Raw genomic sequence first — 17395 nt, 5'->3', positions numbered from 1 at the left:
ATCCTGCACCTCCAGCCACAGCCGAACACCCAGACATCCCTCTCCCTGCTCCCTCCCTCCCCCACTCCTGCACCCTAAGCCCTTCTCCTCTGGCCTCCCGGGCCCGGCCCGGCCCGCGCTGCGGCTCCGGCCCTGGCCGGCAGGGGCCGCTCCTCGCGGCACCCGGGGCCCGCCGCCCGCCGCCGCCCGCCTCCCGCCCCTTCCCCAGCCGGCGCTCCCGTTACGCCGCCGAGCCGGGAGCCGGGAGCCGGGAGCCGGAGCCCGAGCCCGCGGCGGCGGCGGGAGGCGGCGGCGGGGGCGCCCCGGCGGCGGCGGGGCCTGCGGCGGGCGGCGGGCCCGGCCAGGCCGCGATGGCGACCAAGAAGGCGGGCTCGCGGCTGGAGACGGAGATCGAGCGCTGCCGCTCCGAGTGCCAATGGGAGCGGATCCCCGAGCTCGTCAAGCAGCTGTCGGCCAAGCTCATCGCCAACGGTACGCGCCGGGCGCGCGGGCGGGAGCGGCCTGGGCTGCTGGGGGCGCCGCGGCCTCTCCCGGCGATCGGGCCGGGCCCCGGGGCGCGGGGCGCGGGGCGCGGGGCGCGGGGCGCGGGCAAGGGCGCGGCCGGGCGGCCACGGCGCCGCGGCCCAGGGGATGTGTGCGGGCCAGGGCCTCGGAGAGCCCGGGTCCCCGGGAGTCACGCGGTGCGGGGGACCAGGGAGCGCGGGGCTGAGCTCGGCGTCCCAGAGTTCAGGCGTGCAGGGCGGGCTTCCGTGGAGTCAGGAGTGGGCTGATTCTCAAGGAATCAGCTGCGTACCAGGGTCCCAGGGGGTCAGGGGCCGACCCTGGGATTCCAAAGAGTTGGAGGTCATGGGGGGGGGGGTTCCTCAGGATATGAGTGTCAGTGTGTGGGGATCCAGGTGTGTGTATGGTGTTCTCAGGGAGTCAGGTTGTATTTATGGGGGTCCTGAAAATGGGGGTGTTGAACAGAGACCCCTGGGAAATATGGTCTATAAACATAGGGTGTTCAAGGGGGTCCAGGTGTTATCTCAGGCTTGGTGTGTGGAAGGAAGGCTGGGATATGTGTCTTGGGGTTCAGAGAGTAGGCTGTCAACCCTGCAGACCTAGGGAGACTGGGTTTGTGAATGTGGGGGAAATAGAGTCAGAGGAGTCAGGAGGGAGATTATTGTGGGAAGAGGTGGAAACCTAGTAGAAGAATGTTGGCAAAAGGTGTTGGGTAGGTGAGACTTGGTGCCCAGACCGGGGAGAGGTGTGAGGGAGCTGCTGAGGTGGAGCCTGGCGCCTGGAGTTGGTACGTGACCTGGTTGACTGAATTGGCTCTTGTACCCAATTGAATCAAAATTGCACCCAAAATCCCATTCCAGAGGGAAGCTCCACGTGGCCTTATTTGTTTTGGAAACAAGTATCGTTAGTATTTGCTTGTCTGTTAGTACCCGCCAAAACCATGGGCACCAGTGGACTGGAGAGAGGGCAGAGGTTTTGTCTTGTTTCGTCTCTAGCTTCTGAAGGCTGGGTGAGCTCATGTCGACTGAACAAATGAATAAAAGAATGAATGCTGCTGCTCTAAGAAAGGACATCTGCAATATTTTCAAGCATCTCGCTTTCTCCAGCTGCCTAGAAGTGAGGGATGTGTCTTGTGCCCTTTGGAAGAGTGGTTGATGTTTGTGTCTTTTATGGTTTTGTGTACTTTCAATATGGTACCTTGCTCTGGGCAGTTATTTTCTGAGCGAATGCAGGTGCCATGATTGTGCCAGGGGCATGGAGGAAGGACAGACAAAACCTGGGCTCAGCTTGGTGGAAAATGTTGACTTCTCTCAATTAAGTCCGCATCTGAGGAAAAGGCATTCAGTCCCGTGGGCCCCACAGGTTGCTTGGCCTCCCCTGCCCTGTAAGGCTGACAGGCATGTCCCGTCACTTTTCCTTTCCTTCCCTGCACCATTTTCTGTTTCTCTCCACATAATGTAGCGGAGGGTTTGGGCCATGGATTTGGACAGTCCTGAGTGGACTCTGCCACTTCCCAGCTGTGCGGGCATAGGGTAATAACACCTTCGCGCAGGTTGGAGTTAAGGTTAAATGGATTCATGGGTGAGCTCCCTGCGTTTTCCTTCAGAGCCTATTTGCTTTCTGCTCTTCTTGCTCATTCATACAACCAATATTTGTGTGCCCACCTGGTGCCAGGCACAGGGCAGTGGTGAATAGCACTGACCAGCCCCTGCCCTCATGAGCTTACCCTCCTCTCAGAAGGAGACAGACAGGAAGCAAATATAGAAATCAACAAACAGGGTCATTTCAGATGTGAGAAGTGACTTAAAGAAAACAAACGAGGTAACGTGATTGTGATTGAGAATGATGGGGGTGGGGAGGAGAAGAGATATCAGCTGGGGTGGTCTCTGGAATGAGAGGGTAGATGAATGTTTGCTGGACATGGGGCCATCTTACCCACCTTCATGGTCCCCACAAGGTCTCTTCACAGGGCCTGGTCCGTGTGGCCCAAGCTGCGGTCATTAATGTTGCTTGTGGGGAGAGGGGTTGTGCAAGGCACGGTGGCCCCTGGGTCTGTGTGCACATTTGAGTTTGAGAGACTTACAGGAGACTGATTTCTGTCCCAGAGACCTACATGGTAAGCAGTGGCTGTTGATGGCAGAAGGTTTTCTAGATTTGGAAAGGTCAAGGAGCTTGCCCAGGAAATTAAAAAAAAAAAGGGGTGAAACAAAAACAAAATTATTGTGGCTTTCCTTTGGGGTTCAGGGAAACTTTTAAAGAAGAGACCTTCCATTCCTTTGACTGATGAGGGCTCCCTGGGGCTGGAGGTGGGACTCCCTCCTGGCCTTGGGGTCACCAGCTCTCCTGTAGACCCTCTTGTTAACCCTCAGGTTTTGGGCAGGTTTGGCAAAATCCTGACATTAAAGCATTTGGGGCTTAGAATAAGGAAAACAAGTTAATGCCATGATTGTCATACTCAGACAATTACCTTGAAGGCAGCCACAGGCAGAAAAGAGCAGTCTCTGGAACTAGCCAGACCAGGGCCTCAGGCCCGGCCCTGCCGCTTCCTAACTCTGTGACCTTAAGTCACTTAACCACTCTGAGCCTCAGTTTCCTCCTTTTAGAATGAGGATTAAAAGACTTACCTTGCAGGGGTTGCTATGAGGATCAAAAGAGATAATGTCTGCCAGGGCTAGCTCTAGAACCTGACACCTTCATTCATTCAGTCAGTCATATAGTCTACAGATATTGAGTACCTGCTATGTGCTAGCCACTGTTCTATGTACTGGGGGTAGATCAATAAATAAAACGGACGAAAATCCTGAAGCTCACATCCCAGTGGGGAAGGGGGAGGGAGACAGATAATAAATAAAATCATTAAACTTTACAAGATGTCAGAGGGTGGTAAGTGCTGTTAGAATAAAGAAAAGGGAAGAGGGAAAGGCATTTTGGGAGTGGGGTGCTAGGGGGGACACAGGGATTGCTGGTTTAAATACAGTGGTCGGGGAAGGCCTCACGGAAGGGCACCTTCTGAGCACAGACCTAAAGGAGGTGGGGAAGAGGCCCCAGGGAGGGGGCTTCAAGTGCAGAGGCCTGGTGAGGGCAGAGTGGTGGCAGGGCCAGGTCCCACAGCGCCTTGGAGGTCATGGTGAAGTCTTTGACTTTTCTCTGAACAAGATGGGAGCCCTGGGAGGGATCTGAGCAGAGGGGTGACCTGATCTGACTTGAGTTTTCACAGGCTCGCTGAGTGACTTTTTCCTTCCTGAATGCTCTGCCCTGAAGCAGGCGTCCCCACTCAGCAGCGTTCGCCTCTTGTGGGAAGGCAGAGGGCAGCTCCTCCCCAGAAAGGGCTTTAAATAGTGGATGCTCTCAGCTCGCTGGTCCAGCCTGACTCCTTTGAGATAAATTGCTTTGGATGGTTTTGCCAAGAGGTGGATAAGAAAGAAAAGGGCAAATGCCAAGCTGAGAGCAGAGTCCAGAAATCCATCCTCTGCCTCATACCCATAGTTGTCACCATTTTACTCCTTCTTAAAAAACCAAAATGTTGTGGCAGCTATATGCCAGGCCCCAGCAAGTCCCAGCAAGAGAGTGATGCCACATGGTAGGGCCCCGTAAACCAAACCAGTTGCCTTAGAGTGGATTCTGACTCATAGTGATCCTATAAGACAGAGTGGAACTGCCCCATAGGATTTCCAAGGAGCGGCGGGTGGACACGAACTGCTGACCTTTTGGTTAGCAGCTGAGCTCTTAACCACTGGGCCACCAGGGCTCTTTAGTTAAGGGCAGTGGGAGAAAATCCCACTGAAGCCCAGGCTCTCACTCCCCAGTGTGGTCCAGAGTCCAGCAGCATGGAGTATGTGAGGAATGCAGACCCTTGGGCCCCACATCAGGATCTGGGTTTTAGTAAGGTCCCCCAGGTGATTCGTTGACTCAGTAGAAGTCTGAGGTGCCCTGGCCTGGAGCTGAGGTCGCAGCGTAAGGTGTCAGAGCTAAACAAGCAGGGCCACACACTGGCTCCTTGTTGCCTCACAGATCAGCCCTGCCCCCCCAGGAGGGCAGTCCCAGCTGCCCCCTCTCTCCAGAATGACACCCTCCAGCCCCCCCAGTGGCAAGATTCACTGCTACATGTGACAGTGTAGGGGTCTGGCACCTTGGCTTGAATTCGAACGCTACCTATAACTGGCTGGGTGACACTGAGCCACTCCCCTAACCTCTCAGAGCCTGCACTTCCTCATCTCTAAACCGGGGCTAATAATAATACTTACTCCGTTAGAGTGGCTGAGAGGATTAAACGAGTCGATACACGGAAGCCTTGGTATATGGTTAGCAGTGGGGTTCTGTCCCTCTGGCAGGCTCAGTGGAACCCTGGGCAAGGCGGGTCTCATTCTAGATATCAAAATACTTGGGAAAAAAGGAGAGGAGGCCTAGAAGTGACAAACCTGAGCTTGTGTCTGGTCAGGACTACCTGCATATTTCAGTAACAGAAACAGGCATTTTTGGAGGCCACGCTGCCTGAGGCCATGTCGGCTTCTCTTCCTTTTCCCCACTCTGTTCGGCTCCTTAGCTCAGTTATTGAGCCCACTTAGAACATTGAGGCCCCAAATGGTAGTTTCTCCTTTAAGGAAACATCACCCTTCTAATTTAGATCTGATTTTGAGACATTTTAATTACTTCTTGGTGATAGATAGGGAGGTGGTGCCTGAAACAAAGACTATTTCTGGGGCAAAGTTGGGTTACAGAATGTGTTTCGACCATTAAGTGGGAGCGAAGGTCCTGTATTTGCCAATAGCTGGTCGGTCTGTGTTATTTGGAGGAGAGGCATGTCTGGGATTTGGCCTCCAGCCCCGGGCAACCCCTTCTGGAGGAGGATGGGCTCTCACAAGCCCCCCTGGTCTCACTCAGGCCTTTGTAGCCTTCTCAAGGAGGAGGTAGGCTAACGGTAGACTGGGGCCTTGCTGGCTGGCCCCAGGGCCCTTTGTGGAAACAAGGCTGAGGTTTAACTGAGAATCTCTGCGTGAGCTGAGACGGTGAGATGGTTGTTTAGGGATGGCCTCTTTGGATATTTCTGGAGCACAGCCAATTCCAGGAAGTCCGACTGCCCCAGAGGATGGGAAAGATGCCAGTGAGACCCCCAGCCACCCTCCATCCTGGCCTTCCCAGGTCAGCCATCCTGCGTCCAACCATTCTGATCTGTTGTCCTCTGAAGGACATGCTTTGTGTCAGAGCATATGTCCTTATTTTTGGATTCAAAAGAGTCACTCACTTGACAGTAATTTATTGATGGCACTGAGCTAGGCATCGAGGCTCCTGGTGGGTGTAGTCAAGGCAGCAGGACCAAGGCCTGGACTTCCTGCGGCTCCCCGCAGCGGTGCCAGGTGTGCTCTTCCTCTGGCCTCAGGTTCGGAGGAATCTCTAGACTCAGAGATGGGAGGGAGGAGGATTTCTGCCTTTCATCTGCTTGATCCAGTCAACCTTTCCAGCATGCCCTGCCCTCACCTTGGTGCTCCTCCACCTCCTGGGCATTCTCACACATCTTGCTTATTGTCTTTCCACCTGTGCCTAGCTGTTTTGTGCTGGAATCCTCCCGCAGATCAAAAGCCTACCTGTTTGTCAAGATCTGGTTCAAGTTCCTCCCTGTGTCCTTCCTTTCGCAGAAAAGGCTGTTCGCCTCAGAGAAGGCAAACAGTGTTTAGAACCAGATGGGACCTTAGAGATCATGTTGTAGAGCAGTTTTCAAACTATGCTGTCAGGGAAACCCTCTTGGAACAGACTTTAGGGGCCTGTGGGTGGCCTCACACACTGGAGCGGTTATACTTTTGCTTAAGGTTTCCTTTGAAGGAAGAGCTAAAATCCTTAGAAGGAAACTATGAACCTCATAGATTTAGTCTAACCTGATTTTACAGATGGGGATACCATCTCAGGCTCAGAGAGGGAGGGAGTCTTCCTTAAGCCCAGCAGCCAGTGAGGGGCAGAACCATCCAGAGTGGGTGAGAAGTCAGTTGTTTGAGTTCAAAGTAGAGTCGTGTCTCCTAACTCAGAGTGACGTCACCACGCAGCACTCCAGTCCTCACAGCTGGAAAGTGGTGACACACATCCTGATCTTCTTCTGAAACCCTTGGGGCCAGATGTGTTTCAGAATGCAAAAGTTTCCAGCACGTGGTCCACGTGTGTTCATTACGTGACACTCTTCTGTGAGGTCTGGGCAGCACCTGATAGTCACTGTGTCACTCTTTCTGCATCAAAGCAGAAGAACAGTTACTGCAAAAGGGATAAAAAGACTAAAAATAGCCTCGTGTCAGTTCAGTTCAGGTTTTGCTGTCCAGTAGGTTAACGACAAAAACCAACTTTTGGGTTTTAGAGAGTCCTGGGTTTTGGAATTATGGCTAAGAGATTGAGAACCTGTAGTAAAAGTGTTGAATTTACAGGACAGTTATAGAATCAAGTGAGAAAAATCCATCCCAAGTGCTCAGCCTAGTGCCTGGCACAGAGTGAGCCCTCAGTAGCTATCAGCTTGTCTTATCAGTGGGTGTCATCATTGCCCATCTCCCAGTTCAGGGCTGTTTCCCCTCCCCTGCATTGCCTCTCTTGGTGTGTCTTGTCTCCTCATCAAGGTGGTCAGCAACTAGAGGCCGTGGTTCTACTTTCACGGCTACCATATCACGGAGTTGGGCTTTCAGCATGTATTTGGTGCGCTGTGTTGAAATGACCTATGAGCCGAGGCCTCTGAGTGATTGGAACAGGCCTAAGGAAGTAAGGCCAAGGATCCCCACAATGGACCAATGATGACTCCCATCCTTGAGAAGTAGTGTTTACTTTTGGGTCTGGTTGGGTCAAATGAGTCAGGGCCAGCCAACGGCTCCCATTTTCCTCCTTCTTGTTGGAACCCCAGTTTTGTTCATCCATCACCCCCTCCACATGCCTTGTGCTTTACCGTAGGTGGCCCTGGTCACAGTGTGTCTACTCCCCTTGCCTGTGATTGGTTTAGGCATGAGCATGTGACTTATCTCTGGCCAGTGAGACAACAAAGGGCATTTACTTAGTTGGGGAGGGTGGTCCTGGGAAAGATTTATTCATGCTTAAGAGGAAGATACTAACCAAAAAGGTCGGCAGTTCAAATCCACCAGCCACTCCTTGGAAACCCTATGGGGGGCAGCTCTCCTCTGTTCTATAGGGTCGCTGTAAATTGGAATCTACTTGATGGGTTTAAGAGGAAGATACAGGAAGAGTTGGTTTCTTCTTCTCCTGGAAACTGTTGTTCGTGCCTAGGAGGCCTGAGCTGTGGCCATCCTGTGGCCCTGAGGGCAGCTGGCCAAGGAGTGAGGCTGATGACCCACTAAGGATGGCAGAGCCAAACCAAAACCCACTGCCATCGAGTCGATTCCGACTCATAGTGACCCTATAGGACAGAGTAGAACTGCCCCACAGAGTTTCCAAGAAGCACCTGGTGGATTCGAACTGCCAACCTTTTGGTTAGCAGCCGTAGCACTTAACCACTATGCCACCAGAGTTTCCAATGGCAGAGCAGAGAGACAAAAAGAACATGGGCCTTTGATTATATCCCTGAGCTGTGGATGGCCACACCTACAGCAGCTGTCCCTGGACTTCCTCTTCTGTAAAATAATAAATTCCTTCTTGTTGAAGCCACATTGAGTCAGGTATTTATTACTTGCTGCTGAAGGCATTCTAACTGGTACCCCAAAAAAACCCAAACCAGACCCTTTGCTGTTGAGTTGATTTTGACTCATGGTGATCCTGTGTGTGAAAGAGTAGGACTGCTCCGTAGGGTTTTCTTGGCTGTAATCTTTACAGAAGAAGATCGCCAGGGCTTTCTTTCATGGGTTGCAGGGTAGGTTTGAACCACCAACCTTTATGTTAATAGTCAACTGCAAACTGTACCACTCAGGGATTTAACTGGTACACCTCCACAATTAGCTGGGGGGGCCCTCAGCCCCAGCCCCACTTGGGAATGGTTTTGCTGTCAATTTATGTTGACTTCACATGGGCGGATTCCTACTCCTCTGTGTGACCTCATGCTTGGCAGTCAGTGGAGGGTTGCAGGCCTTTGACTAGTGTGAAAACCAGTGCTTCTCATCTGAGAAGCTAGAAAAAGGGAAGTGGTTTTCTGGGACCTCTCACAACCATTCCCATTAGCCACCAAGACAACAAAGAGTGTTTAGCAGCTGGGTTAGATGGGTGCCATATAAAATATAAAGGCCAGCCGCAAGCCCCGGGAAACCTAACTGGGAAGTGGCCACAGCCCCTGCCACCCTCCAGGTTTGTCTGTCCCTATTTGTCAAGCGTGGTGGGTGGTGGAAGTGCCAGAGCTCTGCAGAGCAGACCTTTTTTGGTTCTTTCTGAGGCCTTGCAGGCCCGGAATCAGAGCCCCACGCTTTTGTCCTACGAGTGACCTTCTACACATCACTCGATCTTCTGATGCCTTTGTTTTCCTGACTTCACGGCTGTTAAAACAGGGCCTGTAGGGAAGAAGAATGAGCAAACATTTCTTGGGCTTCTGCTGTGTGCTAGATTCTGGGCATGAACTTTTCCATGGGTCCCATTTAGTCCTCACAACGCTGTGAGTTCAGGGATTGCACTTCTCATTCAGGGGGTGAGTAGAGCAGAGATGCAAATTGAGCCTGGATTCCAGCCCACTTTCTAGCTGTGGCTCCACCACTCTTTCTGTAACATCAATGTTTTTCCTAAACTTGTTGGGCCAGAGAATCACCAAGATGACTTGTTAGAACCCAGAGTGCTGGGCTCTACTCCCAGAGACTCCAGTGCGGCAGGTCTGGGGCAGGGCCTGAGGTTCTAAACTCTGAACAAGCTTCCAGGTGGTGCAGGTGCTGCTGGTCCATGATATCATAGACTCCTAGAGCTCTCCTCTGGAAGTGGTAATTCTCTCGGTCCAAGATGGATCCTGGAAATCTGCATTTTTAAGCAGAGCCTCCGAAGAGTTACCTGATCAGGCAGGTCTGAAAGTCCTGCCCTCCACCACAATCGTTAGCATCCAAAGAGCACCTACTTCTAGGGGGCACAGCACCAAGTGCAAGAGGGGCATCAGAAGAAGTAGAGCGAGCAGATCACCAGCCCACAGGAAGCTTACAGTTCAGGGTAGTCACTGAAATTCTGGGCAGTCGTGTCACCTGGGGGCTTGTTAGCAACTCACATTCCCAGGCTCAGCCCCAGCTTCTGATTCAGGAGGTCTTGGTGGGGATGGGGTTCAAGAAGCAGGATTGTTCACTAGGGCCCTGGGTACTTGTGGTGCAGGAAGCTCTAGGGCCAGACCAGACATGATTGTCCAAGTGACAGGACAGAATGTGACCCTGCAGCCCAAGGAGAACAACCACAGCAGCACCTATGAGACTATAGAGGGTGCCTCCAAGACTATAGAGGGTGGGCGGGCTGAGGTGTTGGCGGTAAGGCCTGGCAGAGCTCCAGGGGCGGGGGGACCTTGGATAGGGACATGGTTTTAGGGTGACCGGCTCATCCTGGTTGGCCTGAGACCGTCCTGGTTTTAGCACTGACAGTCCCGTGTCCCAGGAGCCCCCTCAGTCCTAGGCAAGCCAGAGTGGTTGTTTGACCCATCAGGTAAATGGAGGTGTTTAGCAGAGGTAACAGACAGGAAAGGAGCCGTGGTGCAGGAGAAGCCTTGAGAGCTACCCGGTGCTGCCACTTAGCACTTGTCTGCCTTGGCCAGTTCCTTCTCTGAGCTCGCTCCTTATCTCATGGGCTGTGTGGAGGAGTAAATGAGATAAGGTAGTTTCCGGCCCCAGCACCATCTGAAAGCAGCCCAACTAGTTGGGGAGTATTGTGTTCGGGAGGATGGTAGAAGGTCCAGATGCTTGATTCTTTTCAGAGGGTCAAGGGGGTGGGCAGGAAAATAACAACAGTAACAATGGATAGCTAATGTAACAAGATGTCCAGCAGAGTGTTTCCTGTTGGATTGAATTGTGGCCAAGGCCCAGAGCTGAAGACGCTCAAAGCTCTGAGAGTGCAAGCTTGTGGGTGAGCCTTGTCTACCCTGATGCTGGATGAGGGGTTCCTGAGGGGATCATGCGTTTGATGGTGCTGACATCTCACTTTGCAGTGGGATGCATGCTAGATGGCAGAAACTGCAGGTCCCCCAGTGTCATTGTCAGAACAGAACAAAGGGGTAAGGGAATATTCTGGGAGTCTGGGAAAATTGCCCATTGGCCTTTCATTCTGCCTTTCTCTCCACAGGGAAGAAAGGAATAAGATGGACATGTGTCCCCTGGAGTTTAATTTGGGGACACATGAAAGCTGGTGTCCAGTTCTGGACTAGAGGTTCCTGAAGGTCAGATGCTTGTTGGTTGGTTAGTGTTTGTTGTTAGCAGCCCTAAAAGGGTGCCATGGTCTGGTGGCCCCCACCCCATCCCAGTTCGCCTCAAGACTTGGAGGGGGAAGAAGGAGGAACCCAGCGGCAAGCTGGCTCCACAGGAAGGACTAAAGAGGTTAGTGGGAGACCAAAAATGGTCCACTCGGTCCAGAGAGGGACCGTGTGATGGGCACTAGGGGCAGGGCTGCAGGCAGAACAAGGCTGACCTCTGAGGAGGGGCTCTTCCGTGAGGCTGAGGGTCTGGGAAGCCAGACACCACTGAGGAGAACTATGCATGCCACCTCTCAGCAACCATGGCACAGTGCCAGCCACAAGTTCCACAGAGCAAGAACAAACCAGGGGAGGCTGGGACACCACCCTGGAGCAGCCGTGTCCAGATCCCTCCTCTCTGCTTCCACACCAGGCACCAGTGCCTAGATGAGGGGGAGGAAGGGTGTCTCAGGAACAGGCCTCTCTCAGGGAGAGGTGACAAGCTCTGAATGAAGCCAGAGATGAAAGTTTTAAAAAATGAACAGCTCAGAGTTTTAGTTATTGAGTGAGATGGTTATAATAATTGAAAGTGACTGAAGATTAAAAAATTGGGCCAAAATATCGTGCAGGGAGTCGCTGCCCAGAGGCAGCCACGATTTGATACTGAATGGCTGAGAGGACAGTTTTTGCTTGTAGTAAACCATCTCGTGGTTATAATGTAATGAGAGCTGAGACCTCTGACTGGGTACACTAAGTATTTGTTGTTTTAACTGTGGACAGTGTGCATTATTTTATTTAAAAATTGTCTATTTTAAAATATTTTACTTAAATATTCTTTAATATTTCATTTAAAAATCTTCACAGTGACATCAGAAATGAGGTGCTATTATAAATCCTCATTTTACAGAAGAGGAAGTGAAGGTACACAGAGGTCAGGTAACTTATCCCCCAACCAAAACCAAACCCATTGCCGTTGAGTTGATTCCGACTCATAGTGACCCTATGGAACGGAGTAGAACTGCCCCGTAGAGTTACCAAGGAGAGGCTGGTAGATTCGAACTGCCCACTTTCTGGTTAGCAGCTGTAGCACTTAACCGCTATGCCACCAGGGTTTCCCAGTTTGTCCCAGAGCTAGTAAAGGTAGTACTGGGGCTTCAGCCCAGGCCTGACAGCCCCCACAGTCCTTCTCTTCCAGTCATTAATTCAGCAATTGAGTGAGCCTGGGATAGAATGTGGGGGTGCATGATGTGTTCTGGGGATACAGAGGTGAAATATGACCACCCAACTGTCAGCCTCATAAAGACAGGGCTTTTTTTGGCCTGTTTTGTACATTGCAATATCCCAAGGACCAATAATAGTCACTGGCACAGAGTAGATTGTTGTTGTTGTTTGTTGCCATCGTGTCCATTCTGACTCATGGCGACCCCATGAACTGCTCCATAGGATTTTCAAGGTGGTGACCTTTTGGAAACAGATCGCCAGGCTGTCTTCTGAGGTGCCTCTGGGTGGGATCAAACCACCAACCTTTTGGCTGGTCGTTGAGCACTTAACCATTTATGCCACGTAGGGACTCCTGCTGTCGAGTCGATTCCGACTCATAGCGACTCTATAGGACAGAATAGGTACTCAGTAATTAATTATAAAATGAATGACTTGGCTTCTGCCCTTGAGTTTATTGGATTCATTGATTTGCTCCTCAAACACCTACCAAGCACCTCTGTGCACCAGCCACTGTCCTGAGGTTTTGCAGTGCAGTGATGTCTAAGACCATTCTTATGCTCAAGTCCAGTGCACAGAGACGTAGCAAGCAAGTGGGCAGGGTCAGGAGTGGTGGAGGGACAATGGGCTGTGGAGGCCCAGCTGGGAGTGTCTCCAAACATCTGACTCCCCACATCTGACTCTTGGTTTTGTACCCAGGGTGACTGTATATGACCTCCTGCCTGGGGCTCTAGGTGCGTCCCGGCGAATGGGTCGCTGTTAGAGCTGACTGCACGTGACCGTCCCTTCTTCTGTCTCTTGTGGAACTTCAGAGTAGACACTTGCTGAGTGGCTCTTCTTAGGGCCTCAAGGTCGAAGGCTCACTGGAGAGCTGGTTCTGAGTCCCTTTTATGACCCCTTCTTGTCCCTCTTCCCTCCACACGCAAGCTGGCTCAACCCCTTTGTTCTGAGGCCTGACTCCCTTGAGCAACTGGCCTCTCTGGCCCTTGTAGGTTCTATGTCATTGAGCCTGACAGGAAGAATCAGTGTTTTCCCTTAGGTTAGCCAGCCTTGGTGGAGTGTCCAGTCAACCAGGTGATGTTGCTGGGGGTGCCAAGCTAGGGACCTGCAGTAAATGCCAATTTCCTTTCCCTGGCCCACCAGGTCAAGGGAATCGGCTCTTCCAGTGAGTCTTGGGCACTGAGGCCTGGGAAAGTGGGTCTCTCAGGCCCTTCATAGCTGGTCCCACCCACTGTGGTGGCCCTCTCCTGCCTCTGCCCCACCACATACACCAATTTTGTTCCAGTCTACCTTCTGTCTGGCATCTCACTTAGAGAAATCATGTTTCACTTGGACATATTCCTTAGTTCTCACTTGCTCTGACAGTCTTCTAAAGGTCTGTGGTGGTCTTTCCATACCACATCAGGATGTGGTGGTGGCCATTTCCCTACAGACTGTGCTCCTTGAGGGCAGGGACTGGACTGGGGCTTTGAATCTTCAAGAGATGCTTGTTGACTCTGTGGGTGTGTTTCACTTGTCTGTGTAGAGCTGGCTTCCTGACAGAGCCATTTCCATGCTGTCTGAGGCGGCCTGATAACATTCCCCTTCCCATTAGAGTCACTTCCTGCCCTGCTGTGCTCTGGGGACAGGCCAGACCAGCTCTGAGGGTCAAGCTAATGACTTTCAAGTTCCTTTTCTTTTCTCAGGCTAGGTTTCTCTAGAGGAAGTATGTGTGTGTGTGTGTGTGTGTGTGTGTGTGTTTTAAACCAGTTTAATTGTCTATTCCGCCAATGCGGCAGAAGTATTGTCTTTTCTTTCCACATCTTACTCTCCCATCCTGTCCTTCCAGCTTCTGCAGTGTGTGTGGATGTTGGGGGAGGCTTTGGCATGAAGCCTGGACTCCGACTACCGAGATTTTCCCAGAATATAGTTTCCACCAACTTCCTTTGGGCTCCTTAATCTTTGACTTTTGCCATCTTAGCCCTTCAGTCAGAAGTTCCAAAGAGTCAGGGCCTCTGGACTGGGTCACAGTTTCAACAAAGATAGTGGGGATCAGTGGAGGCCCTGAGGTAGAAATGGGAAAGCCTGGATCTTGGTTCACAATCATGCCCAACTGTGTGCCAGGCCTCAGTGAGCTGGTTCTCTTGATACCAAGGGACTTGGTTGAGCCCTGTCCGTGAAGAGTAAACAGATTGATCGATGGCTTCATTCCCTAAATATCTGTTGAACATCTACTATGTACCAAGCACTGTGGATATAGCATGAGTGTGAGAATGATAAGATGGACATAAGAACTAAGGAGATAAGTTAATGAGGATTTTGGCCTGCACTTTGGGTGAGGGGAGCCATTGGAGAGTTTTAGGGCAGGGGTAACAGGATATGACTCAGGTATTGAAACAGCTAATCCACACTTTGTAGCAGAGGTGCGTGTCCTTCTCTTCTCCATTGTACTGCTTGATAATGCCCTTATCCTGGTTAAACCCAACCAGCTTCCTGCTCCGTGCCTACACCTGTGTAGCTGCTGGTGCGAACCCCCAGCCTTGCTGACCACTCAAAGGGCATCTCTGCTGTCCTGTGGTATGTTTGCATTCCTGCTTTTCAGAGCATCTATCACACATTCTTCTCTCCTCCCAGACCTTTTACTTCCTCTGATTGGCCACTGTTTCGTAAGGTATGACCTGGCCTCATACTTTATTGAGAAAATAAGAGCAGTTAGGGAACCCCCTCACCTGCTACCACTGAACCTACTGGCCTCCACTCCTGTCACTGGGCTTGGGGGCTTTGGTTCCTTTCAAAGGCCAACAAGCCCCTTTGCCTTTGCAAAGAATCCCTTCAGTTCTCACCTCCTGAGGACTTCACTACTACAGCCATCTCTTCTCTCCTGGACCAATACTCTCATTCTCTCTCTCTCTCATGCTTGCTTTAGCTCTCAAAGATCATTCCCTTCAGCATACAAAGATGCCCTAGGATTTCCTATTAAAATGGACATGTCCTTAACCCCACATTGCCATCTAGTTCCTGCCACATTGTTCTGTCTCTTTTCTTAGCAGCGTGTCTTCTAAGAATCCTCTATCTCCCACATACCCGCTAGTTGGACTTATGTCCCCCTCTACTCCACCGAGACTGCCCAAGTCAAGTTCACCCTCTGATGTTGCCTCCATGTTGCCAAATCTAATGGTTAATCTTACCTTGCTTGATGTTCCAGCAGCATCTAACCCATTTGACCACTCCCTCCTTCTAGAAACACTCCCTAATCTCCATTTCCGTAACAGACATGGTACAGGTTTCTCTTCTCGGGTCCTTCTCCATCAGTCTTCTCACCTTGATCCAGACCTCCATCTACTGACTTGATATCTTCACTTGAATGTTAAATGACATCTCACATTTAACTTTTTCTTTACCAAATTTTTATTAAAAAAAATTTTTTTTTGAAAAAAAATTTTTTTTTGATGGCATGTGTTTTCAGCGTTGGAATGCATGCTTACTAATTGAGTGTGTTTCAATTTTTGGCTGGTAGTATGGATTTTGAGAAAAATCATCTGGCAGTACAATCTGCCAATGAGGCGAGTGGCACTTTGGTGCCACCGATGTGTGGCATGATAGTATGCCACTGAGAACTAGGTAGATAATCTATTGCTGGTGCCTTCCATTAGGTTACATGGAGAACCTCTGGTTTTCCAAATATGACACAGAAAACCCAAAATAAACCCATCAGGGCTCCCTAACTATCACACAGGAAGGCCCTAACTATGCTTGCATGCCTTATCTCACAGAAACAAAGGGAAAAAAGACAAAAGTTTCCAAAAGCTTCTAAAACTAACACATCCAGGAAGCATTATCTAATAGAATTGCCAATCTACAGAGCAGTGAGGCTCCAATTCCACTCCAAAAGCTTCACACATTTCAAAAGGGACCCACCTTGACGCTAAATGCATTAGAACCTGAATAACACCTTTTTTTCCTGAGGTCCAGAGGCATAAGAAGTGGCTGCCATACTATTCAGCCAATGTTAAGAAAAGGGTTTAACTTGACCAAATGAGAACTCTTGTTTTTTTCCTTCCCTCAGGAGTCCCTGGGTGGTGCAAATGGGTAAACACTAAACTACTAACAGAAAGGTTGGTGACTGAACCCACCCAGAAGCGCCTTGGAAGACAGGCCTGGTAATCTGCTTCTGAAAGGTCATAGCCTTGAAAACCCTATGAAGCAGTTCTACTCTGACACTCATGGGGTCACCATGAGTCAGAATTGACTCAATAGCAACTGGTTTGGGTTTTTTTTCAGTCTTCTCTCACTTCAATAAATGTACAGAGGTACCATTATCTGCACCGTTATACAACCTAAAATTGAGGCTTTATCTTTATTCTTTCTTCATCCCTCATATATTAATTTCCTATTGGTGCCGTAACAAACTATCACAAATTTACTGACTGAACACAGATTTATTACATAGTTCTGGAGGTCAGAAGTTGGGACTGGGGCTCACTGGGCTAAAATCAAGGTGTCCGCACGCCTGAGTTCCTTCTGGAGGTTCTGGGGAGAATCTGTTTCCTTGTATTTTCTGCCTTCTAGAGGCTGCCAGCATTCCATGGCTTGTGGCCCCCTCCTCCATCTTCAAAGCCAGCAGCGTTGCATCCTCCAGTCTCTCTTTCTGATGACGACTCCTGCTCTGTCATCAATCTCCTCCTCTGACTCTGACCTTCTACCTCCCTCTTGTAAGGACACGTTGGGCCCGCCTGAATAATCTGGGATAATCTTCCCTTCTAATCACAGTGCAAAGCCTCTTTTGCCATGTAAAGTGACATATTCACAAGTTCTGGGGATTAGGATATAGACATCTTTTTGTTGTGTCTAAGGAGCCCTGGTGGTGCCGTGGTTAAAGCGCTTGGCTGCAAACTGAAAGGTCAGCAGTTTGAACCCACCAAGAACTCTGCGGGAGATAGATGTGTCAGTCTGCTTCTGTAAAGATTACAGCCTTGGAAACCCTATGGGGCAGTCACTCTGTCCTATAGGGTTGCTATGAGTGGGAATCGACTCAGTGGCAATTTTTTTTTTTTTTTAATTTTGTCTGTCACACCTTGGAAGCCCTGGTGGTTTAGTGGTTAAGCGCTACGGCTGCTAACCAAAAGGTCGGCAGTTTGAATTTAGCAGTCGCTCCTTGGAAACTCTGTGGGGCAGTTCTACTCTGTCCTGTAGGGTCGTTATGAGTCAGAATTGACTTGATGGCAATGGGTTTGGTTTTTTTTGGTTGGCCACACGTTTGGAGCCCTGGTGGCACAGTGGTTAAGCCTCTGGCTGCTAACCAGAAGGTTGGCAGTTCAAATCCATCAGCTGCTCCTTCAAAATTCTATGGTACAGTTCTATTCTGTCCTATAGGGTTGCTATGAGTCGGAA

The 17395-nt window shown here is 50.6% G+C and overlaps 1 protein-coding gene across 4 annotated transcripts in view; it reads left to right on the top strand.

Annotated features, from left to right (window-relative positions):
- Positions 1 to 227: 227 nt before the first annotated feature.
- Positions 228 to 17395, top strand: part of TTC7B (tetratricopeptide repeat domain 7B) — a 312432-nt gene continuing 295264 nt past the window's right edge. For 3 of the 4 annotated variants that reach the window (XM_049898913.1, XM_049898918.1, XM_049898914.1), the window contains exon 1: positions 301 to 471. In XM_049898913.1, coding sequence (XP_049754870.1) covers positions 351 to 471 — 121 coding nt within the window. In that variant the 5' untranslated portion in view covers positions 301 to 350. Of the gene's footprint in view, positions 472 to 17395 lie in introns of all 4 variants that reach the window. The other variant, XM_049898916.1, reaches the window with a different exon arrangement.

Source organism: Elephas maximus, chromosome 10 (assembly GCF_024166365.1).
Source record: "Elephas maximus indicus isolate mEleMax1 chromosome 10, mEleMax1 primary haplotype, whole genome shotgun sequence".
Taxonomy (NCBI): Eukaryota; Metazoa; Chordata; class Mammalia; order Proboscidea; family Elephantidae; genus Elephas; species Elephas maximus.
This window is presented reverse-complemented; position numbering and strand designations above follow the sequence as displayed.